The following is a 26,725-nucleotide window of genomic DNA, read 5'->3' as shown; positions in this document are numbered from 1 at the left end:
TGAGGAGGAAATTCTAGACCAATATTACAGAGATGTTACTGACTTACTAAACAGCTGGGTGTTATCTGCAATGATGGCCTCCTTGTGCCTGCTCAGCCCTCACTCACCTGGGCAAGGTCCTCCTGTCTCATCCTTCAAAACCATCCAGGGCTCTTTCCCCTTCTCCAGTAAAGAGAACACATCTGGCTGATAAAGGCAAAGTCCTGATCAGAAAATCAGAAATAGGAAATTACCACATGGTAAGGGTTCCGTAAGTCCCTTAGTTATTAGAAAGGGCAAGAAAAATGCATAAAGGATGGGGAAGATGGAGCTTCCCAATGATGATGACTATTGCCAAATTTATAAAACACAAACCATTTTCCCAGAAGTAGGTCAGAAATCCCCCTAGACACTTGAAAGGCAATCCAAAAGTTCACAATGTAGGAATCAGGAATTTCTGGGGTCAAATTCTGAATCTTACCCAGTGAGACCATGTTGCTGTAGTTCTCCAACATCACGTCTCTGTACAAAGCTCTCTGTTCCAAGTCCAGGCACTCCCACTCCTCCTGAGAGAAGTCTACAGCTACATCCCTGAACATCATCAACTGCTGAAATGACAAACCCAAACATCAACAATGAAGTTAAAAGAAATCTTTTAGATGGATGGGGAAAAGATGGAAAAGGGAACTGCAGGAAGAGGTCCATACATTCAGCAAAAAACTGGAGTTGGCTGCCTGTAGTGTAGGGGGAAATGATATGGAATTTAGTGTCCCTGAAGCCAAGTGCCTATATGCTCTTAAAATCTCCTGTTGGGCTTCCCTGGTGGCGCAGTGGTTGAGAGTCCGCCTGCCGATGCAGGGGACACGGGTTCGTGCCCTGGTCCGGGAAGATCCCACATGCTGCAGAGCAGCTGCGCCCGTGAGCCATGGCTGCTGAGCCTGCGTGTCCGGAGCCTGTGCTCCGCAACAGGAGAGGCCACAACAGTGAGAGGCCGGCGTACCGCAAAAAAAAAAAAAAAAAAAAATCTCCTGTTGCTCAGTCACAACATTGTTATGGCCTTCCTGTAACAAACATCAAGACAAAAGGATGGCAGCCCAGAATAACAGATATCATATGAGTTCTTTCTTGATACCACCAAGAGGCTATAACAGCCTGGAATAATCAACTCCAGATTTACTATGTGAGAATAGTTTTCTTTTTTTCTTTCAGCTTCTTTTACTTGAATTTTCTATTAGTTGAAGTTGAAAGGATTCTTAAGAGATACACTCTCTAACTGAATACCATTTTCTGTGGAGAATGTATAAAATCTCTAGGCTGTCAGCTGATTATCAGTACATGTCTTGTTAATGATATTATTCTCTCATTGATTTCCTGGCAAAATCCCAGATCTCTCTGAACTCAACCTCCTCTTATATTCTCTATCTAAAAGCATGACAAAGTGCCACTACTAAAATGAATACCAGCTAACACCAACTCCCATCTTTCTTAATTGAAACACCCCATTATATAGAGTAAATAAAAGCTTTCATGTAGTGGGTCCCTTTTAGTCACACAATTCCACCTTGTTGAGCCACAGTTTTGATTTTTAAAAGTCTCTACTATTTCCTTTAAACAATATCTTTTCCTTCAGTACTCTGTCAAAGTATTAGGTCACAGGAAGTATTGAATGCCATGTTGGAGAGAAGAGGGACATCTAAGGAAGGCACTGGACTGTTTCACAACTATCACTTACCACGTTGAATAGTGACTCAGGTAAGCAGTTTAAGGATAAGGAATAAAAATATTGACATGATGTGATATAAATGGTTATATTTTTGGAGAGAAGAAATTCCAACTCACATGGGCCATAACTTAAAATTCCAAGAGTCGCTCAGTCTTCTAGATTCCTCTCCTGGTGAAGCAGTCTTGAGAAAGCAGAGCTAGAGGGAAGGAATAATGAGAGGTCAGGCTTTCCTCAGATCTTTCAAATGGAGTAAGAATACCATTTTATTCCTTGAAGGAAGGTCAGAGGGAATCTGCAGAAATTCTGGCCCTATCCAAAACCCAAGAGACTCAAATACAGCAGGATGAAGTTTCAGTCCAATCAGTAATGCTAAATCATGACACGGATCAGGATATTCGGGATATGAGATAAGGCCATTCTGACTTGCTCTGAATAACCCCTTTAACAATAAGGACCCAAAGTTAGACATCCCCAGGGAAACTCTCCAATCTGGGAGCCCAGTGCATTTGCCCAGGGCCCTCCTGTGTACTTCCCTGTACGACAGTGGCCTTTCATCTATCTCCTCTATGTCCCACAAAGTGTATAATACTTACTGACTCATTTTTATCTAAAGCACTCATACCACAAAACTAAGGGCAACCATAAACAAAATGAAAAGATAACTTACAGAATGGGAAAAATATTTGCAAACAATGCAACCAAAAAGAGATTAATCCCCAAAATACACGAACAACACATACAGCTCAATATCAAAAGAACAAACAACCCAATCAAAAAATGGGCAGCAGCTCTAAATAGACACTTCTCCAAAGAAGACATAAGAAACATTCATTCCTATGAGGAGTAGACTACACCCTCAATGAGTGTATGTGAGCAGGAATGCTATGAAAAGGTGATTGATGGTGGAGGTGGTAAAAGGAGGCATAGAGATGTCAGGGAGATTTAAGGTGGCAAAACACATAGGCTGTATTCTTTTATTTTTTAAGCAGTTTTACTGATACATAGTTCATATACTCTACAATTAATGCATTTAAAGTGAGCAACTTTTTTTAGCAAATTAACATGTGCAACCACCACAACTTAATTTTAGAATATTTTCATCACCTCAAAAGGAAATCCTGTATCCTTTAGCTATTACTCCTTGTCCCCTCAACCCCCTACACTCTCCCTCCACCTCTCTCTCAACCCTAAGTAACCACTAATCTACTTTCTGTCTCTACAGATTTCCTGTTCTGGATTTTCATAGGAATGGAATAATATAGTATGTGAACTTATTGTGACTGGTTGTCAAAATTGTGAAAACATTTAGTATAAAGTTTTCAAGGTTCATCCAAATTGTAGCATGTATCAGTATTTCACTCCTGAAATACTGGCTGAATAATATTCCACTGTATGGACAGACAACATTTTGTTTACCCTTTCATCTGTTAATGGACATTTGGATTGTTTCCACCTTTTGGCTATTATAAATAAGGCTGCTATGATTATTTATGTACAAGTGTTTGCTTAATACCTGTTTTGTCATTTTCAGAGTATGAGTTTCACCTTCAGTTGTTAAATTTATTCCTAAACATTTTATTTGTTTTGGTGCTACTGTGAATGGAACTGCTTTCTTAATTTCATTTTTGGATTGTTCACTCCAAGTGTATAATATACAATTGATTTTATTTATTGATCTTTTATCCTGAAACTTTGTTAAACTTATTTATTAGCTCTAACAGTGTTTTGGGGTATGTATTCCTTAGGATTTTCTATATAAAAGAGCATGTTACCTGCAGATAGAGATGGTTTTACTTGTTTTCCAACCCAGATGCTTTTTCTTTTTCTTGTCTAATTGCCCTGGCTAAAACTTCCAGTACAATATTGAATAAAAGTGGCAAAGGCAGACATTCTTGTCTTATTACTGATCTTAGGGCAAAAGCATTCAGACATTCACCATTAATAACTGTAGGATTTTTATAGATAACCTATATGAGATTGAGGAAATTCCCTTTTATTCCTAGTTTATAGTGTTTTTATAATGAAAGGGTACTACTGGCTTTTGTCAAGTGCTTTTTTGGTGTCTATTAAAATGATCATGTAATTTATGTTTTTTATTCTATTGATATAATGCATTACATTAATTGATTTTTGGACGTTCAGATAACCTTGCATTCCTGGGACACATTCCACTTGGACATGTTGCATAATTCATTTCATATGTTGCTGGATTTTGTTTGTTAGCATTTTGTTGAGGATTTTTTTTTTTTTGTGGTACGCGGGCTTCTCACTGTTGTGGCCTCTCCCATTGCGGAGCACAGGCTCCAGACGTGCAGGCTCAGCGGCCATGGCTCACGGGCCCAGCCGCTCCATGGCATGTGGGATCTTCCCGGACCAGGGCACGAACCAGTGTCCCCTGCATCGGCAGGCGGACTCTCAACCACTGTGCCATCAGGGAAGCCCTGTTGAGGATTTTTGTATCATATTTTTATCAGATAAGCTTTGTTTGGTTTTGGTATCAGGGTAATACTAGCCTCATTGAATGAATTGGGAGCTTGACTGTATTCTTTAATTGCAGAAAAGAAGATACTGTGGCTCTCAGAGCTGATAGTAGGGGTCTTCCTGAACCAGGTTAGGTTCTGAACAACAAAGAAGGCCTGGATATTCAGAAAGGTTATCTTTAAAAGAAACTGTCTTCTATTGTAGTAACAGAGGAAGGAACTCTTGAGCATAAGAACCTAAAAAACTACCTTTGCCCTGTTCACCTTTTCATAGGAAAGTGCCAGTGACAGGTATACCGAAAAAAAAAAAAATCACACTACAAAAACACAATTAGAAACACCATGTCCAAAGATAATGTTAGATAAAAGTTTGAAAAGAGTGTCCAAATTCCCCATGTATAAAGAAAACTCACTAAAAATTTAAGAGAAGATTAAAATTATTACCCAACATTCCAATATGAATTTTTAAAAGTTATGATACAATCATAGCTCAGAAGCAAGCCTACATGCACAAATCATACAATGATCTCAGGAAAGGGGAGGAAGTGATAGGCAGACCACATATGAAAGCTAGTCCAATTCAAGAATGAAAGAGAACCACTTCATAGACAAAACCACTTTAGAAATGAAGAATAATTACAAAGAGCACAACATATGACAAATACTACAGAAAGTACAGCATGGAAAAAAAAATACAAAAGTTAGAAAATGGGGCTTCCCTGGTGGCTCAGTGGTTAAGAATCCACCTTCTAATGCAGGGGACACGGATTCGAGCCCTGGTCCGGGAAGATCCCACGTGCCATGGAGCAACTAAGCCCCTGTGCCACAACTACTGAGCCTGCGCTCTAGAGCCCGTAAACCACGACTACTGAGTCCATGTGCCACAATTACTGAGCCTGCACTCTAGAGCCCGTGCTCTGCAACAAGAGAAGCCACCGCAATGAGAAGCCCATGCACTGCAACAAAGAGTAGCCCCACTCTCCGCAACTAGGGAAAGCCTGCGCACAGCAACGAAGACCCAATGCAGCCAAAAATAAATAAATAAATAAATTTTTAAAAAGTTAGCAAATGGAACAAAATGAAACAAAGAGATGATAATTATTATAAGAAAAAAATGAAAGTCAGAAGTGGTCCAACTTGCTGGACAGCCACATGTAAATCAATGAAGTTAGAACACACCTTCACATCATACACAAAAGTAAATCCAAAATGGCTTAAAGACTTAAATATAAGACAAGACACCATAAAACTCCTAGAAGAGAACATAGGAAAAACATTCTCTGACATAAATCATATCAATGTTTTCTTAGGTCAGTCTCCCAAGTCAGTAGAAATAAAAGCAAAAATAAACAAACGGGACCCAATCAAACTTACAAGCTTTTGCACAGCAAAGGAAACCATACTCAAAACGAAAAGACAACCTACAGATTGGGAGAAAATATTTGCAAATGACGCGACCAACAAGGGCTTAATTTCCAAAATATACAAACTGCTCATACAATTCAATAACAACAACAAACCAACCCAATCAAAAAATGGGCAGAAGACCTAAATAGACATTTCTCCAGAGAACACATACAGATGGCTAATAGGCACATGAAAAGATGCTCATCATCGCTAATTATTATAGAAATGCAAATCAAAACTACAATGAGGTATCATCTCACACCAGTCAGAATGGCCATTAAAATCCACAAATCATAAATGCTGGAGAGGGTGTGGAGAAAAAGGAACCCTCTTACACTGTTGGTGGGAACGTAACTTGGTGCAGGCACTATGGAAAGTAGAATGGAGGTTCCTCAAAAAACTAAAAATAGAGTTGCCATATGATCTCGCAACCCCCACTCCTGGGCATATGCCCAGACAAAACTATAATTTGAAGAGATACATGCACCCCTATGTTCACAGCAACACTATTTACAATAGCCAAGACATGAAAACAACCTAAATGTCCATCAACAGATGAATGGATAAAGAAGATGTGGTAAATAAATACAATGGAATACTACTCAGCCATTAAAAAAAATGAAATAATGCCATTTGCAGCAACATGGATGGACCTAGAGATTATCACACCAAGTGAAGTAAGTCAGAAAGAGAAAGACAAATACCACATGATATCACTTATATGTGGGATCTAAAATACGACACAAATGAACATATCTACAAAACAGAAACAGACTCACAGACATAGAGAACAGACTTGTGGTTGCCAATGGGGGGGTGAGAGAAGACAGAATTGGGAGTTTGAGATTAGCAGATGCAAACTACTATATATCGGGTGGATAAACAAGGACCTACTGCATTGCACAGGGAACTACATTCAATATCCCATGATACTACCAAATGTAAAATAGATAGCTAGTGGGAAGCAGCTGCATTGCACAGGGAGATCAGCTCAGTGCTTTGTGACCACCTAGAGGGGTGGGATAGGGAGGGTGGGAGGGAGACGCAAGAGGTAGGGGATATGTGGATATATGTATACATATAGTGGATTCACTTTGTTATACAGCAGAAACTAACACAACATTGTAAAGCAATTATACTCCAATAAAGGTGTTAAAAAATATCTTGTGATAAACCATAATGGAAAAGAATACGAAAAAGTATATATATATTATAACTGAGTCATTTTGCTGTACAGCAGAAATTAACACAACATTGCAAATCAACTATACTTCAATAAAATTAATTTAAAAAAAGTGATCCAACTTGCAACTAAGCAGAGCCTCTAGAGATGAAATCCAAATCAAGAAGAGAATATTAAAAACTACATTTTTAACATTCAAGAATAATTTTCTGAAATAATGCATGAATATGCATAATGAAAATACACACTATACTGCTGGAGAAAATGACTCAAATTGTCTGTAGCAAAACATTTCCTAATAAAATTATTAGACTAAAATCCATGGGGAATCAAGATAAAAATATCAAGTCACCTATAAGAAAAAGGAAATTCAGTTGTCATTAGACTGCTAAATTCAGTGCCCCAAATAGTGAGGTAGGCTCCTACAATATACTTGTGGAAAAACAAATGAGAGAGTCAAAGATTTGACATGCAGCCAAGCTGTCCTTCAGGTACAAGGGACATAAAGAGTTCTAAATGTCTACCAACTGTATGACAACTGTTTGTTGGACAAATATAGTTGGTATATTCATGCACTGGAATACTAGTGCATTTAACAATGCAAACAGTAAGCTATATTTACATACAATACGGATGAATCTCATAAACATAATGTTGCACAAAAGAAGCCAAAAGGTTATATACTATATGACTCCACTTACACATAAGTTCAAAAACAGATGAAACTGATGTATGGTGGTTACTTTGGGGAAGCTACTGACTGAACAGGAGCACAAGAGGGACTTCTGGAATGCAGACAATGGTTTATTTCTTGATCTGGGTGCTTATTACATGGGTGTCCCCTTTGTGGTAACTCAAGGTGTACAATTTTGATTGTATTGGTTGTTTGTATCATCATGTATACACTTGTCTGTATATATGATAAACTTCAAAAAAGGTTTATTTTACAAATTATAGAGAAATATATACAAGACAAAATGCAAACAAACAAATAAGCAAGGGCCGTGATCTTGAGGATGCTAAAATACTAAAGTCTACCATTCTCAGTAAACATATAACAATTATGAATATCTATATATCACCTAACAGCAAGAAGTTTCATGAAGCAGAAGTTACAGGTTGTACAAGATAAAATTTCATTAATAATAGAGAATTTTAACACATTTCTCTCAATCCAAGATAAACTAAGTGCAAAACAAATAACTATAGGCTGACCATATGTTAGATCATGAAGAAAAATTCATTAAATTCCAATGTTAAAAAATATCACAATGCAGTAAAACTGTAAATTACAAGAGGGAGCCTACGAGCTTTACCTAAAGTTCTAAATTTTATCAATAGGGATTGAGTTCCCCTCATGTCACACGGTTCAAAACCCTTCCACAGAACTGAGGCTAAAAAACTATACCACTATATTAGTTTTCTACTACTGAGTAACAAATTATAAATGCAGTGGCTTAAAACAATACAACTTTATTATCTTACTGTTAGGTAAAAGTCTGACATGGTTCTCACTGGGCTAAGAGCAAGGTGTCGGCAAGGCTGTGTTCCTTTCTGCAGGCTCTAGGGGAGAATTAATTTCCTTACATTATCCAGTTCCTAGAGGCCACCAACACTCCTTTGCTCAAGGCTACCTTCCTTTATCTAACCAGCAAATTTGCATCTCTCTGACCACTGTTCTGTGATCACATCTCTCTCTGACTCTAAACTCAGCTGGAAAAGATTTACTGACTTTAAGGACCCAGGTGATTAGTTTGGGTCCAACTGGATAATCTAGGATAATCTCCTCACTTCGAGGTCCTTAACTTAATCCCATTTGCAAAGTTCCTTTTGCCTTGTAAGGTAACACATTCACAGGTATCCAGACATCCTTGCAGGGGCATTATTCTGCCTACCCCAACCACTCTTAAATGTTCCATCCTCAGCTTCCTTCTTTCGGAGGGAATTCTCAAAAGTCCACCTTTCGAGACTCCTGGGAAGATGGCAGAAGAGTAAGACGCGGAGATCACCTTCCTCCCCACATATACACCAGAAATACATCTACACATGGAACAACTCCTACAGAACACCTACTGAACGCTGGCAGAAGACCTCAGACCTCCCCAAAGGCAAGAAACTCCCCCACGTACCTGGGTAGGGCAAAAGAAAAAAGAATAAACAGAGACAAAAGAATAGGGACAGGACCTGCACGAGTGGGAGGGAGCTGTGAAGGAGGAAAGGTTTCCACGCACTAGGAAGCCCCATCGCGGGCGGAGACTGCGGGTGGCGGAGGGGGGAGCTTCGGAGCCGCGGAGGAGAGCGCAGCAACAGGGGTGCGGAGGGCAAAGCGGAGAGATTCCCGCACAGAGGATCGGTGCCGACCGGCACTCACCAGCCCGAGAGGCTTGTCTGCTCACCCGCCGAGGCGGGCGGGGTTGGGAGCTGAGGCTTGGGCTTTGGTTGGAGTGCAGGGAGAGGACTGGGGTTGGCGGCGTGAACACAGCCTGCAGGGGGTTAGTGCACCACGGCTAGCCGGGAGGGAGTCCGGGGAAAAGTCTGGACGTGCCCGATGAGGCAAGAGACTTTTTCTTCCCTCTTTGTTTCCTGGTGCGCGTGGAGAGGGGATTAAGAGTGCTGCTTAAAGGAGCTCCAGAGACGGGCATGAGCCGCGGCTAAAAGCGCCAACCCCAGAGATGGGCATAAGACGCTAAGGCTGCTGTTGCTGCCGCCACCAAGAAGCCTGTGTGCGAGCACAGGTCACTATCCACACCCCGCTTCCGGGGAGCCTGTGCAGCCCGCCACTGCCAGGTCCTGGGATCCAGGGACAACTTCCCCGGGAGAACGCACGGCGTGCCTCAGGCTGGTGCAACGTAACGCCGGCCTCTGACGCCACAGGCTCACCCCACATCCGTACCCCTCCCTCCCCCAGGCCTGAGTGTGCCAGAGCCCTCGAATCAGCTGCTCCTTTAACCCCATCCTGTCTGAGCAAAGAACAGACGCCCTCAGGCGACCTACATTAAGAGGCGGGGCCAAATCCAAAGCTGAACCCCAGGAGCTGTGCGAACAAAGAACAGAAAGGGAAATTTCTCCCAGCAGCCTCAGGAGCAGCGGATTAAATCTCCACAGTCATCTTGATTTACCCTGTATCTGTGCAATACATGAATAGACAACGAATCATCCCAAATTGAGGAGGTGGACTTTGAGAGCAAGATTTATGATTTTTTCCCCTTTTCCTCTTTTTGTGAGTGTGTATGTGTATGCTTCTGTGTGAGATTTTGTCTCTATAGCTTTGCTTTCACCATTTGTCCTAAGGTTCTATCTGTCCTTTTTTTTTTTTACTTAAAAAATTTTTTTTCTTAATAATTATTTTTTATTTTAATAACTTTATTTTATCTTATTTTATTTTATTTTACCTTCTGTCTTTTTTTCTTTCTTTCTACTTTTTCTCCCTTTTATTCTGAGCCATGTGAATCAAAGGCTCTTGGTGCTGCAGCCAGGAGTCAGTTCTGAGCCTCTGAGGTGGGAGAGCCAACTTCAGGACACTGGTCCACAAGAGAACACCTAGCTCCACGTAATATCAAATGGCGAAAATCTCCCAGAGATCTCCATCTCAACACTAGCACCCAGCTTCACTCAACGACCAGCAAGCTACAGTGCTGGACACCCTATGCCAAACAACTAGCAAGACAGGAACACAACCCCACCCATTAGCAGAGAGGCTGCCTAAAATCATAGTAAGTCCACAGACACCCCAAAACACACCACCAAACGTGGACTTGCCCACCAGAAAGACAAGATCCAGCCTCACCCACCAGAACACAGGCACTAGTCCCCTCCACCAGGAAGCCTACACAACCCACTGAACCAACTTTAGTCACTGGGGACAGACACCAAAAACAACGGGAACTACGAACCTGCAGCCTGCAAAAAGGAGACCCCAAACATAGTAAGAAGCAAAATGAGAAGACAGAAAAACATACAGCAGATGAAGGAGCAAGATAAAAACCCACCAGACCTAATAAATGAAGAGGAAATAGGCAGTCTACCTGAAAAAGAATTCAGAATAATGATAGTAAAGATGATCCAAAATCTTGGAAATAGAATAGGCAAAATGCAAGAAACGTTTAACAAGGACCTAGAAGAACTAAAGATGAAAAAACAATGATGAACAACACAATAAATGAAATTAAAAATACTCTAGATGGGATCAGTAGCAGAATAACTGAGGCAGAAGAACGGATAAATGACCTGGAAGATAAAATAGTGGAAATAACGACTGCAGAGCAGAATAAAGAAAAAAGAATGAAAAGAACTGAGGACAGTCTCAGAGACCTCTGGGACAACATTAAACGCACCAACATTCAAATTATAGGGGATCCAGAAGAAGAAGAGAAAAAGAAAGGGATTGAGAAAATATTTGAAGAGATTATAGTTGAAAACTTCCCTAATATAGGAAAGGAAATAGTTAATCAAGTCCAGGAAGCATAGAGAGTCCCATACAGGATAAAACCCAGGATAAATATGCCAAGACACATATTAATCAAACTGTCAAAAATTAAATACAAAGAAAACATATTAAAAGCAGCAAGGGAAAAACAACAAATAACACACAAAGGAATCCCCATAAGCTTAACAGCTGATCTTTCAGCAGAAACTCTGCAAGCCAGAAGGGACTGGCAGGACATATTTAAAGTGATGAAGGAGAAAAACCTGCAACCAAGATTACTCTACCCAACAAGGATCTCATTCAGATTTGATGGAGAAATTAAAACCTTTACAGACAAGCAAAAGCTGAGAGAGTTCAGCACCACCAAACCAGCTTTACAACAAATGCTAAAGGAACTTCTCTAGGCAAGAAACACGAGAGAAGGAAAAGACCTATAATAACGAACCCAAGACAATTAAGAAAATGGGAGTAGAAATATACATATCGATAATTACCTTTAATGTAAATGGACTAAATGCTCCCACCAAAAGACACAGATTGGTTGAATGGATACAAAAACAAGACACATATATATGCTGTCTACAAGAGACCCACTTGAGACCTAGAGACACATACAGACTGAAAGTAAGGGGATGGAAAAAGATATTCCATGCAAATGGAAAACACAAGAAAGCTGGAGTAGCAATTCTCATATCAGACAAAGTAGACTTTAAAATAAAGACTATTAGAAGAGACAAAGAAGGACACTACATAATGATCAAGGGATCAACCCAAGAAGAAGATATAACAATTGTAAATATTTATGCACCCAACATAGGAGCACCTCACTACATAAGGCAAATACTACCAGCCATAAAAGGGGAAATCGACAGTAACACATTCATAGTAGGGGACTTTAACACCCCACTTTCACCAATGGACACGTCATCCAAAATGAAAATAAATAAGGAAACACAAGCTTTAAATGATACATTAAACAAGATGGACTTAATTGATATTTATAGGACATTCCATCCAAAAACAATAGAATACGCATTTTTCTCAAGTGCTCATGGAACATTCACCAGGATAGATCATATCTTGGGTCACAAATCAGTCCTTGGTAAATTTAAGAAAATTGAAATTGTATTAAGTATCTTTTCTGACCACAATGCTATGAGACTAGATATCAATTACAGGAAAAGATCTGTAAAAAATACAAACAAATGGAGGCTAAACAATACACTACTTAATAACGAAGTGACCACTGAAGAAATCAAAGAGGAAATCAAATAATACCTAGAAACAAATAACAATGGAGACACGATTACCCAAAACCTATGGGATGCAGCAAAAGCAGTTCTAAGAGGGAAGTTTATAGCAATACAATCCTACCTTAAGAAACAGGAAACATCTCGAATAAACAACCTAACCTTGCACCTAAAGCAACTAGAGAAAGAAGAACAAAAAAAACCCCAAGTTAGCAGAAGGAAAGAAATCATAAAGATCAGATCAGAAATAAATGAAAAAGAAATGAAGGGAACGATAACAAAGATCAATAAAACTAAAAGCTGGTTCTTTGAGAAGATGAACAAAATTGAAAAACCATTAGCCAGCCTCATCAAGAAAAAGAGGGAGAAGACTCAAATCAATAGAATTAGAAATGAAAAAGAGAAGTAACAACTGACACTGCAGAAATAGAAAAGATCATGAGAGATTACTACAAACAACTTTATGCCAATAAAATGGACAACCTGGAAGAAATGAACAAATTCTTAGAAATGCAAACCTGCCAAGACTGAATCACGAAGAAATAGAAAATATGAACAGACCAATCACAAGCACTGAAATTGAAACTGTGATTAAAAATCTTCCAACAAACAAAAGCCCAAGACCAGATGGCTTCACAGGCGAATTCTATCAAACATTTAGAGAACAGCTAACACTTATCCTTCTCACACTCCTCCAAAATATAGCAGAGGGAGGAACACTCCTAAACTCATTCTACGAGACCACCATCACCTTGGTACCAAAACCAGACAAGGATGTCACAAAGAAAGAAAAGTACACGCCAATATCACTGATGAACATAGATGCAAAAATCCTCAACAAAATACTAGCAAACAGAATCCAACAGCACATTAAAAGGATCATACAACATGATTAAGTGGGGTTTATTCCAGAAATGCAAGGATTCTTCAATATACGCAAATCAATCAATGTGATAAACCATATTAACAAATTGAAGGAGAAAAACCATATGATCATCTCAATAGATGCAGAGAAAGCTTTCAACAAAATCAACACCCATTTATGATAAAAACCCTGCAGAGAGTAGGCATAGAGGGAACTTTCCTCAACATAATAAAGGCCATATATGACAAACCCACAGCCAACATCGTCCTCAATGGTGAAAAACTGAAAGCATTTCCACTAAGATCAGGAACAAAACAAGGTTGCCCACTCTCACCACTCTTATTCAACATAGTTTTGGAAGTTTTAGCCACAGCAATCAGAGAAGAAAAGGAAATAAAAGGAATCCAAATCAGAAAAGAAGAAATAAAGCTGTCACTGTTTGCAGATGACATGATACTATACATAGAGAATCCTAAAGATGCTACCAGAAAACTACTAGAGCTAATCAATGAATTTGGTAAAGTAGCAGGATACAAAATTAATGCACAGAAATCTCTGGCATTCGTATACACTAATGATGAAAAATCTGAAAGTGAAATCAAGAAAACACTCCCATTTACCATTGCAACAAAAAGAATAAAATATCTAGGAATAAACCTACCTAAGGAGACAAAAGACCTGTATGCAGAAAATTATAAGACACTGATGAAAGAAATGAAAGATGATACAAATAGATGGAGAGATATACCATGTTCTTGGATTGGAAGAATCAACATCGTGAAAATGACTCCACTACCCAAAGCAATCTACAGATTCAATGCAATCCCTATCAAACTACCACTGGCATTTTTCACAGAACTAGGACAAAAAATTTCACAATTTGTATGGAAACACAAAAGACCCTGAATAGCCAAAGCAATCTTGAGAATGAAAAATGGAGCTGGAGGAATCAGGCTCCCTGACTTCAGACTATATTACAAAGCTACAGTAATCGAGACAGTATGGTACTGGCATAAAAACAGATAGATCAATGGAACAGGATAGAAAGCCCAGAGATAAATCCACGCACATATGGTCACCTTATCTTTGATAAAGGAGGCAGAATGTACAGTGGAGAAAGGACAGCCTCTTCAATAAGTGGTGATGGGAAAACTGGACAGGTACATGTAAAAGTATGAGATTAGAACACTCCCTAACACCATACACAAAAATAAGCTCAAAATGGATTAAAGACCTAAATGTAAGGCCAGACACTGTGAAACTTTTAGAGGAAAACATAGGCAGAACACTGTATGACATAAATCACAGCAGGATCCTTTTTGACCCACCTCCTAGAGAAATGGAAATAAAAACAAAAATAAACAAATGGGACCTAATGAAACTTCAAAGCTTTTGCACAGCAAAGGAAACCATAAACAAGACCAAAAGACAACCCTCAGAATGGGAGAAAGTATTTGCAAATGAAGCAACTGACAAAGGATTAATCTCTAAAACTTACAAGCAGCTCATGCAGCTCAATAACAAAAAAACAAACAACCCAATCCAAAAATGGGCAGAAGACCTAAATAGACATTACTCCAAAGAAGAAATACAGACTGCCAACACATGAAACAATGCTCAACATCATTAATCATTACAGAAATGCAAATCAAAACTACAATGAGATATCATCTCACACCAGTCAGAATGGCCATCATCAAAAAATCTAGAAACAAGAAATGCTGGAGAGGGTGTGGAGAAAAGGGAACACTCCTGCACTGCTGGTGGGAATGTGAATTGGTACAGCCACTATGGAGAACAGTATGGAGGTTCCTTAAAAAACTACAAATAGAACTACCATATGACCCAGCAATCCCACTACTGGGCATATACCCTGAGAAAACCATAATTCAAAAAGAGTCATGTACCAAAATGTTCATTGCAGCTCTATTTACAATAGCGCGGAGATGGAGACAACCTAAGTGCCCATGATCGGATGAATGGATAAAGAAGATGTGGCACATATATACAGTGGAATATTACTCAGCCATAAAAAGAAACGAAATTGAGTTATTTGTAATGAGGTGGATAGACCTAGAGTCTGTCACACAGAGTGAAGTAAGTCAGAAAGAGAAAGACAAATACCGTATGCTAACACATATATATGGAATCTAAGAATAAAAAAATGTCATGAAGAACCTTAGGGTAAGACAGGAATAAAGACACAGACCTACTAGAGAATGGACTTGAGGATATGGGAAGGGGGAAGGGTAAGCTGTGACAAAGCGCGAGAGAGGCATGGACATATATACACTACCAAACGTAAGGTAGATAGCTAGTGGGAAGCAGCCGCATAGCACAGGGAGATCAGCTTGGTGCTTTGTGACCGCCTGGAGGGGTGGGATAGGGAGGGTGGGAGGGAGGGAGACGCAAGAGGGAAGAGATATGGGAACATATGTATATGTATAACTGATTCACTTTGTTATAAAGCAGAAACCAACACACCATTGTAAAGCAATTATACTCCAATAAAGATGTTAAAAAAAAAAAGACAAATAATGCAACAAGCAAAACTCTTGGAAAAAAATGGGGATACTAACACTTTGTACCTCATGGATTATTGAAGTGATTAATTACTCTTAGAAGAATGTGCAGCACATAGCTAATAGAATATTTATTGTTAACAACTGCCTTCATAAAGGACAAAGAAAAACATATTTTAATAGGAATTAGGTGCAATGCTGAAAGAAAAGAAAGAGCTCCCGGTATTAGGAATAATGATACGGAGACAGTCATTTAAAATAGAAATTGAAAGCAAGTAAATTATTAAGCAAATTTTCATTTCCTTCTATTTGTACTTTCCACCGAGGAGGTGCCAATGTATTGATTATTGCTACAGTCTAATTTATTTTACCACATGGTATCACTATCATTGCATGATAAAGAAGATCACATAGGACTTCCCTGGTGGCACAGTGGTTAAGAATCTGGTTAAGACCACACACTATAAAACTCTTAGAGGAAAACAAAGGAAAAACACTCTTTGACATAGACCACAGCAAGATCTTTTTTAACCCACCTCCTAGAGTAATGGAAATAAAAACAAAAATAAACAAATGGCAGTTAATTAAACTTAAAAGCTTCTGCACCACAAAGGAAACCATAAATAAGACTAAAGACAACCCTCAGAATGGGAGGAAACATTTGCAAATGAAACAAAGGACAAAGGATTAATCTCCAAAATATACAAACAGCTCATGGAGCTCAACATCAAAAGACAAACAGTCCAATTAAAAAATGGGCGGGGGCTTCCCTGGTGGCGTAGCGGTTGAGTCCCCCTGCGCATGCAGGGGACACGGGTTCGTGCCCTGGTCTGGGAAGATCCCACATGCCGTGGATGCGCGTCCTGAGCCTGTGCTCCGCAACGGGAGAGGCCACAACAGTGAGAGGCCCGCGTACGGCAAAAAAAAAAAAAAAAAAAAAAAAAAAGGGCGGAAGACCTAAATAGACATTTCACCAAGGAAGACATACAGATGGCTAAGAGGCACATGAAAGATGCCCAACATCACTAATTATTAGAGAAATGCAAATCAAAACTACAATGAGGTATCACCTCATGCTGGTTGGCATGGCCATTATGAAAAATTCTAGAAACAATAAATGCTGGAAAGGGTGTGGTGAAAAGGGAACCCTCCTGTACTGTTGGTGGGAATGTAAACTGATACAGCAACTATGGAAAACAGTATGGAGGTTCCTTAAGAAACTAAAAATAGAACTACCATACGACCCAGCAATCTCACTACTGGGCATATACCCTGAGAAAACCATAATTCAAAGAGTCACGTACCACAATATTCCTTGCAGCACTATTCACAATAGCCAGGACATGGAACCAACATAAATGTCCATCGACAGATGAATGGATAAAGAAGATGTGGCACATATATACAATGCAATATTACTCAGCCATAAAAAGAAATGAAATTGAGTTATTTGTAGTGAGGTGGATGGACCTAGAGTCTGTCATACAGAGTAAAGTAAGTCAGAAAGAGAAAACGAATACTGTATGTTGACACATATATACGGAACCTAAAAAAAATGGTTCTGATGAACCTAGTTGCAGGGCAGGAATAAAGACATAGACATAGAGAATGGATTTGAGGACACGGGGTGGGGGAAGGGTAAGCTGGGACGAAGTGAGGGAGTGGCATGGACATATATACACTACCAAATGTAAAATAAATAGCTAGTGGGAAGCAGCCGCATAGCACAGGGAGATCAGCTCGGTGCTTTGCGATGACCTAGAGGGGTGGGTTAGGGAGGATGGGAGGGAGGCTCAAGAGAGAGGGGATATGGGGACATATGTATGCATATGGCTGATTCACTTTCGTGTACAACAGAAACCAACACAGTATTGTAAAGCAATTATACTCCAATAAAGATCTATTAAAAAAAAAATGAAGAGTCATGTACCAAAATGTTCGTTGCAGCTCTATTTACAATAGCCAGGAAATGGAAACAACCTAAGTGTCCATCATTGGATGAATGGATAAAGATGTGGCACATATATACAATGGAATATTACTCAGCCATAAAAAGAAACGAAATTGAGTTATTTGTAGTGAGGTGGATGGACCTAGTGTCTGTCATACAGAGTGAAGTAAGTCAGAAAGAGAAAGACAAATACCGTATGCTAACACGTATATATGGAATCTAAGAAAAAAAAATGTCATGAAGAACCTAGGGGTAAGACGGGAATAAAGACACAGACCTACTAGAGAATGGACTTGAGGATATGCAGACGGGGAAGGGTAAGCTGTGACAGAGCGAGAGAGTGGCATGGACATATATACACTACCAAACGTAAAATAGATAGCTAGTGGGAAGCAGCCGCATAACACAGGGAGATCAGCTCGGTGCTTTGTGACCGCCTTGATGGGTGGGATAGGGAGGGTGGCAGGGAGGGAGATGCAAGAGGGAGGCGATATGGCAACATATGTATAACTGATTCACTTTGTTATAAAGCAGAAACTAAGACACCATTGTAAAGCAATTATACTCCAGTAAAGATGTAAAGAAAGTCCCCCTTTCTAGCCCAGCACTACCTCTCCAACACTGCCGTGAATCCAACCAGAATAAGCATCAGTATCCCCTGCATCCATGTTTATGTGCATCATAAAAAGCCCTAGGCTCCTTGATCATCTCTCTTTTCAGACACTCTACTCCCCATCTGTTGGATGTCCCATTTTCTCACCCCTCCTCAACTCCTGACACTTTCCACTATGCCCTCCGGAATTCACAGTCATAAACCCCTCTTTTATCCTCAACCACTTCCCTGAACACTCCCTTCGCCTTTGGATCTAACAGAAACCTGGCTCTCTCCAGAGGACTCTCGCAGCCCTCTACGTTTTTTTTTTTTCCTCCCTACAGCCTCTTGCCACTGGGTCTGGAAGTGGGGCAGGTGTCCTCCTTGCTCTTATTCCTCTCAGACCTTTCTCCCTTTGTCCTCCACAAAAGCTCTACCTTTGAATTTCATGCCAAGAGATCATATATAACTCACCACCACCTCACTGTTGCTGACATCTACCAAACACTGTATATTTCCTTCCCCTTGTTTTTTCAAAGCTTGAGCTCCTGGCTCACTCGCTGCAACGCTACTACCCTTCTTTTATTCTTGCAATTTCAGTACACACCACACAGATGAGTCTGGCTTACTCACACTTACCTGTACTTCTTTTCCTTCTCTCATGGCTCATTCCCACCAGAATACCGATAGGTTACTTCTCCCACACCAGCTGCTGTTCCATTTTCATATTTACAGAAAAACTCTTCGAATATGTGGTCTACACTGTCTCCCATTCCTCTCCCCTCATTCTACGTTACCCTACTCCAATCCAACTAATAGCCCCACAGAAACTGCTCTCCACACATTCACGAATGACTGTGAATGTTACTAAACGCAACGCTCAATTCTTTGTCTCTGGCCCCATAGTTGCTGCTACCATATTTACACACACGGTCACGCACATGGTGACGCACATGGTGACGCAGTCACATTCATATACATGCACAGTCACACCTAAATTACAATCACATACTGCTCCCGTCTCCAGCGCACCGTCCACACACACACACACACACACACACACACACACACACCTCTACGGTTCCCGTGCGATCACTCCCACACCTTGCTTCTGTATCAATTTCACACAAGCATCCAAGGTTCCCTGTCGCGATCGCTAGCGCGCGCGGACACACATACTCAACTCCCCACCGTCTTCCTTCTCACACCCGCTGGCTGGTAAAGCCTCAGTCTCCGAAAATCTTAGCCCCTCACTGCCCTCCCCCGCAGCGGCGGCCTCGGCCTCTCAGGGGTCATTCCGCTTCCGGGTCTTAGACTCACTCGACTTTGCGGTTCCCTCAAGCTGTGGATGTTCCTCAGGGACTCGCGCACGACCCCTGCTATGGTCCTGAAAGGGCCGGTGTGCGGACAGAACTTTGCCTCGGATACGGCGGACACTGGGAAATGACTGGAGCCGGGACAACCTTTAAGAGCCCAGAGCCTAGTGGTCTCCATTCACAGGCCTCGGTATTGGACCCTATCACTTCGCTTGGCAAAGACCATTGTCCTCACACCTCTCTATCTTTGGCAAACGTCAACGAATTCCAGGCCGCGTTTAGAACGCAAGTCTCAATTGCTGAGTCCACGCTGCTGTTCCTCCGCAAACAAATGGCCCTCTCTGAGAACTTGGACCATAAGCCAACTCGGTCTTTCGACAGGAAGTAGCCGTGAACGCGATGGCCCCTGGGAAATGTAGTCCAGAGCCGTGGAAACTACCTCTGGAAGGAGCGTGTAATTCTTTTCTTTGCAAGCTCGCCGCCTGGGCATGTGACACATATGATGTGGCAGAAAGGTCTTGCGCCTCGGCCTGGCCGGGTGGAAACCTCTTATCCCACAAGCCCCGGCTTGAGGGTAGGATAAAGGGGAGGATCTATGGGGCACCCCTCGGGAGAGGGAGAGGGGTGTCCCCTGTCTGTGAAGCCACTGGAGCTCCTCCTTGAACCCAGGTATAATATCCTTCACATCAGCGGACAAATACCTTATTCCAATTACCCTTGAAGTGGTCTAAATTAATGTTCATGGTTACATTCGTATTGTGTAAATGTTATTCATGTCTGAGCCATTCTTTTTGCTGAAGTTAATACTTGCCAGCTTTTCTCATTTGTGTCCTTTCCTATGTGCTTGTCATTTAGATGTATATCTAAACTTTCTGATGGAGGAGTAATTTTTTCAGTATTTTCAAAATCATCAGGTAACCTTTAAATATTTTTTCTTTAATTTTTTTTATTGTGAAATAGAAAACACCTGAAGAATACTGCATAGAATGTGTAAGTTCAGTGTAACGCCATACAAGTGAAGAAACAGTACATTGTTGTGGTGCTCCAAGGACAAAGAACAATATAAACTCAAAGGGCCAACGTTGCCGTAACAAAGAGTTACAGGACTCTTATAACTCTGTCACATTGCGACCATTACAGTGTCCCAGAGCCCTCCCAAGCAGCATGCCCTGTCCCTTTCCCGTCCCATATAAGGAAAGAAATTTGTCCCGTTCTTCTCACGCTCTGCACACTGAAAGTATACATACCCTGCCCAATCAGCAGATGACTCGCAGATGTTCCCTGGCTATAAAAACAGACCAGTAACCCTTGCTCAGGGTCTCCCTGGCTATCAGGAAGTCGGCCCGCTGTTTTGGCAGCGACCCTTCCCTCTAATAAATTCTATCTTCTTTTCATTCTGCCTTGTGTCTGGAAATTCTTTTCCAACCCACGTTCGTACCATGACAACTGTGGGTACCTCAAGAAGAAACGCCCACCCTATATGATCATTTCTGACCCCTCAGACCCCAGCTGACCACTATCCTGATTGTTAATGTAATAATATCTTGTTTGTCACTTGTCTATCTTTGAAATTTACATGAATGCAATCAAATTGTATGACTCTCTTACCTTGCTGAGTTGTTAAAACTCCTAACTGGATTAACTCAAAACTCCACACTAAAGGCTTTGCAGAAGTAAATGTATGCCCCCATTCAGGGATAAAAACTATTTTCCTCAGTTACTATGGTGTTGCAGGACCCCAAGATCAACCCTCCCTCCGAGGTTCAATGATTCACTGGGAGAACTCACAGCAAAACATACAAAGCAAAATCAGCAAAAAAGAAAAGGTGCATTGGGCAAAGTCCAGGAAAAACCAGCCACATGCTTCCAAGGATCCTTTCCCAGTAGAGTTACCCAGGCCATTAATACATGTGAAATAGTACCAACCAGGGAAGCTCATTAGAAATTCAGTACCTAGGGTTTTTATTGGAGCCTGGTCACATAGGCAGTCTCTGCCTGGCACATACCAGAATTTCAGACTCTCAGAAGGAAAGCAGGTATTTAGCATAAATTATATTGTTTGCACAAACACTTTAGGCACAGTAAGCCGTTCTTATCAGTGAGGATAATGGGAATCTTCTCAAAATCCAAGTTCTAGTTGCAAGCCAAGGGCCAAACTTCAAGCAGGTCTTTCTAAGGATAAGAAGTCTCAGGTCTGCTACGTTAATCCTTTTCTGCACACTACTGTCCTAAACAAAATGTCTGGCTTTCAACAATAACAACAAATTTCAAGGCATATGAAAAGGCAAGAAAAATCAAGACACTCCCAAAACACAAAGCAACAATCAGAACTAGACTCAGGTGTTCTTAGCTTGTTGCTGCATAACTTCAGTCTCTGCCTCTGCCCTCACACAGCCTTCTTCTATCTTCTGTCTATTGTAAGTGGATTTAGGTCACAACCAGATAATTGGGATAATCTCAGCTAGCGATCCTTAACTTAATTACATCTGTGAAGACCCTTTTTTCCAAATAAGGTCACATTCACAGGTCCTGGGGGTTAGGATGTGGACATATCTCTGGGGTGTCACCATTAAACCCAAAACAACCTGTTACTATATTTAGTTTTATCCTAATAGATTTCCTTAGAATTCTCCTCTTATGTCACTGATCTCAGTGGTTTAGCAGAGCAAAGACCAAACTCTTGATCTACCCACCAAAACTTGTTCATTCTATAGTTTTATCTTAGTAAATGACAATTCTGGTCTTCTAGTTTCTTGGGCTGCAATATTTGGGTTGGCCTAGGTTCCTCTCTTTCTCTCATATCCCACATCAAATCTATTACCAGATCCATTTAGCTCTATCTTCAAAATATATCTAGAATCGAACTATTTCTCCTAACTACTACTGCTATCACCCTAGACCGAGTCACCATTATCTCTTACCTGGATTATTCCAACAGCCCATTGGCTAGTTTCTCTGCTTCCTTTTTTGTCCCCCTACTCTCTACTCAGCACCCCAAATGATGTCTTTTAAATATAAGATCATGTCACTCTTCCGTTCAAAACCCACTATTGCTTTTACATCTTGCTAAGACTAACCGAACTTCTTAAAATATTCTCCAAGGCCTTACATAATTTGTCCTCTCATTAGCTCTTTCACCTCATCTACTACTCTCTACTTTGTCATGCTGGCCTATTTACTGCTCCTTGGATACACCAGGCTTGTATCTAACTTATGGCATTTATGTTTAGCTGTTTTCTCTGCTTATAATGCTCTTTATCCAAATATCTTCAAATGTCACTGCTTCTTCCTTTTGTTTTTGATCAAATATTTTCTTCTTAGGAAGGCTTTTCCTAACCATTCTATTTAAAATCACAACTCCCTTGTCACTCACTACCTTATTTTCAAGCTTCATTTTTCTCTACAGATCTTACCTTTATCTGGAACACTATATACTTCATTTACACGTTCACTGGTCACTTTCCCAGACTAGAATGTAAACTCCTTGAGGACAGGAAATTTGGACCGTTTTGTTCACTGATGCTTTCCTAGGGCTTAGAACAGCACCTGGCACAGATAAAGGGCTCCATAAATATCTGCTGAATGAAGAAATACATTTTGACAGCAACAGGAAATAGGCACTTTCATAAATTTTTTGGTGGAAATGGAAAGTGATTCATCTTTTGTGGACTGCAAATACTTATACATAACCTCTGACCCAGCACTTAGAAGAAATCGAAAGATGCATATGCACATCTGTGCAAAGCTGAATATATAAGGATTTCATTCCAAAATTGCATAAACCTGAAAACATCCTAAAAATTCACTAACATAGTATTAGTTAAAGTATGACATTTCCCCAACCATAAAGCATTATACCACCATAAGAAAAAGGAATATATATTAATATGGAATGTCTTCTAAGAAATAATAGTGAGTAAAAAACAAAGTGCTTTATACTATACTAACATTTGTGAAAAATAAAGGTGTTATATATACAGATATGTTGGTATAATCATAGAATAACTCAAAGTAGTTAACATAAGAAACTAGTCACTGTAGATACATGTGGAGAAGAGAAATACTGAAAGGGAGACTTCTTTTTTCACTATAACCTTATTTAAATTTTTAAAATCGATGAGATGATTCCTTTAAAAACAATTATGAAGTAAAAAAACTTGGCAGAGAGGGGAGCTAAGAGGAAAGTAGCAATGATTTCTAAGCTAGCAGCTTCTCGTGGTAAAGGAGATTGCTGAAATATGACTGTGGGAAGTCAATGACAATGGTAAACTATAACCCTGAAGCTTTTAGCAATGGAAAGATAGAAAATGGAATGTAATAAGAAGAAACAGCAGCATGAAACATAAGAGTTTTAAAAGACTACAGATGTATGAAGGACTGACTGCATATGTAGGCTATGAAAATGAAGAGAATATGGTCCTCTAGGATCTGCTTAAATAAAGAGGGCACTGATAGAGGAAGAACGATGAGTGAAGGATTCACATCAACTAAAACTCAAGAAGAGTAGGGTCTATATAGCAAAACCTGGAAAATATTTTATGGTGTAAATTGCCTCACTGAACATCTATCTGTGCTCTCCCTTGTCCCAGGCACATCTGCCTGGTTCCCACTCATTCACTTGTACAGAAAAGGCTCCCACTCCTTTTCATTTCTTCTACTCACCACCTATGGCCTATTGTCCTAACTTGAAGATTTCATGCAGTTTGGTGATGTGAGAGCCTGTATATAGGAAAATCACAAAAGGCTTGAATTCAAGCACCATCTCCAAACTCAGACTGACCTTGGGCCTTTAAGGAAATTACCATATAAAGAGGAACAAAGTAAATAACCTTTTGCCTTAAAGGTTGAGCATATACAATCATGTCACAGAGGGCTTGAGAATATCTGAAGCCTACATCTCAAAGCTGAACCCATTATGCCATGTAAAGATTCTAAATATATCAGAGATGTCACTTTACTTTCAAAAGTTGGATTATACCGAGAAGTTATCCATACATAATGTGGCTATGTTGCTCTAGTTCTCCAGCATCATATACCTATACAACTTCCTCTAAACATCTTTTAATTGTGGCTGAGCCTCCTGGTTGAACTGAACAATCACATCTCTGAATATTTACCTCATCAATGTCTCCCAAGGAACAGAGAAGAGAAAAACGTCTGGGGATAAGTTTGTGGACATAACCCAAAACAGGCACCCCCATAATAAAATACACCCTGTTTAAAAAGCCATACTGATCCAGTATTCTATTCCAGAACAAAATGTTTGGAATCTTAAGTGTTTATATTAAAATGGTATAAGTTATTTATTACATCAACAGGGAGCTTTTTCTCCTTAAAATTGAATCTACAGGAAGACATATCCTATTATCTCAGTTTGAAGAGGAAATGAGGCTGAGAGGATTCAGATTCCTCCACTATCTCAGCCACCCATGCAGTGGCCCACAATCACGTGATGACACACATATTTTCATACACACACAATCTTGCCCTACCACGTGCACACACACACAATTACTCCCAACCACACAAGCCCACAATATGACCCTCCATCCTGACAAAGCCACTTATAATCTTGATCCCACCTCTCTCTCACACTCATCAATTTTACCTGCATGCAGTCTCTCTTCCATTCAACTAACCCCTAAATGTAGTCACACACGCAATCTCATCACGGTCTCACACTCGGGCCCTCCTTCACCCACTCTCGCATACGTGACTGGGCTTGTGGATTTCTCCCCTTCAAACTCCCTAGGCTGCTTTGGTCCCAGACACTCACGTCCTGCATTCGGGTTCGCTCTTCTGGCTCCCCGACACTTTCCGCAGCAGCTTGCCTCTAGGCATCTGCGCGCTCCCAGGGCAAAGCGTAATTCCTACCAGCCTCCTGGGCATTTAACTGAGGCCAAGTCCCGCCTCAGCGCCTAGGGAACGCAGTCTTATCTTGGCCGGGTCCACTCCGCCGCTGGCAAAGTCCTGGACTACATTTCCCAGCAGGCCGTGAGGCCCAGGATGTTGCAGGGTGAGCGCCAAAACCTGAAAGAACCGCAACTTGAGGCTGGGATGTGTCAAAGAAGTTGCACCAGACAAGGTAAACAGATAAGGAAGGCTTATTATAAAGACTATCGCAATAGGGAAGAGAGATTGAACTCAACTGGGTATGTAACAGTAGCTGGGGATTTATAGCCACTGGGCAGGGTGATGGAGTCAGTGCGGTCGACTTGACTAAGGTTTGGTCGAGGGAGTTCTTGTCAGCTGAGACTCGCGGAAGCCTCAGGTGCGCTGCCGGATCCAGGCTTCCGCGGCCAGGGGGAATCAGGATGAAGAGGAGATAGCTTTTCGTAGCCTGTCGCTTTCTGGACTACATCTCCCAGAGGCCTCTAGGCCTAGTGCTCCTTCCCGCGAGAACTAGACCTTCTCCTGAGGAGTGGACGGGATTTTCTGACGGGTTGGGGCAAACGGCCTCAGGGTGCTGTGCGAGGTGCTGGACTCTATTTGTTTCAAGTAGAGTGGAGCGGTGCTGACCAGACCGGAGGAGTCGTAGGTGAGATGGCCTGGAGCCCGGGGTTGGAGCCGGGAGTGTCTGGAACCTCCGGCCTCTACGGGAGCCAGCTGGGAAGGGGCGATCGTGAGGAGTGTGTGTCTGATTGTGGTTGTGTCTCTGTGTCTGTGTGACCTTGTACCAAACTGTGAGGGCGGGAGACGGGCTTGATTGTGGATTTGATTGTGCAGGTGTGTTGGGGGTTTAATTGTGTGACCGGGTGTGGCACTGTTTGCGAGTGTTAGGTTCCTTGACCGCGGTTGTAAAACTGTGTATACACTTGGGATGTGTGTGTGTGTATTTATGATCATTTGCTGAGCCGTGGGTGTGGGATGGCTTAACTGTGAGATTTGTGTCTGTTTCTCCTTGGGATGTGTGTGTGTGTGTGATATTGTTGGTGGTAGGGTGCGTGTGAATTTGTCATTGTGTCCCCATGATGTATGTCACTGGGAATGTGAGTACGTGGGGGTGCCTATGACTGCGATTGTGACTGACT

The 26,725-nt window shown here is 41.0% G+C and overlaps 2 protein-coding genes across 4 annotated transcripts in view; one reads left to right on the top strand and one right to left on the bottom strand.

Moving 5' to 3' along the window:
- Window positions 1-20,024, bottom strand: part of LOC114889190 (zinc finger protein 790) — a 33,015-nt gene extending 12,991 nt beyond the window's left edge. The window contains exons 1-4 of one of the 2 annotated variants that reach the window (XM_029212218.1): window positions 19,699-20,024; window positions 1,819-1,898; window positions 461-587; window positions 108-203 (exon numbers count right to left, since the gene is read on the bottom strand). In XM_029212218.1, coding sequence (XP_029068051.1) covers window positions 108-203; window positions 461-587; window positions 1,819-1,827 — 232 coding nt within the window. In that variant the 5' untranslated portion in view covers window positions 1,828-1,898; window positions 19,699-20,024. The remainder of the gene's footprint in view (window positions 1-107; window positions 204-460; window positions 588-1,818; window positions 1,899-19,698) is intronic. The other variant, XM_029212228.1, reaches the window with a different exon arrangement.
- LOC114889162 (zinc finger protein 345) overlaps window positions 1-26,725 on the top strand; it is an 88,481-nt gene that overhangs the window by 47,415 nt on the left and 14,341 nt on the right. The window contains exon 1 of one of the 2 annotated variants that reach the window (XM_029212195.1): window positions 26,124-26,232. The exons of the other annotated variant lie outside the window; for it this stretch is intronic. The gene's annotated coding sequence lies outside the window, so the exon portion shown is untranslated. Of the gene's footprint in view, window positions 1-26,123; window positions 26,233-26,725 lie in introns of those variants that run through there. 2 annotated transcript variants of the gene reach the window in all.

Source organism: Monodon monoceros, unplaced genomic scaffold (genome assembly GCF_005190385.1).
Source record: "Monodon monoceros isolate NGI ecotype Baffin Bay Population unplaced genomic scaffold, NGI_Narwhal_1 Super_Scaffold_10, whole genome shotgun sequence".
Lineage (NCBI taxonomy): Eukaryota > Metazoa > Chordata > Mammalia > Artiodactyla > Monodontidae > Monodon > Monodon monoceros.
This window is presented reverse-complemented; position numbering and strand designations above follow the sequence as displayed.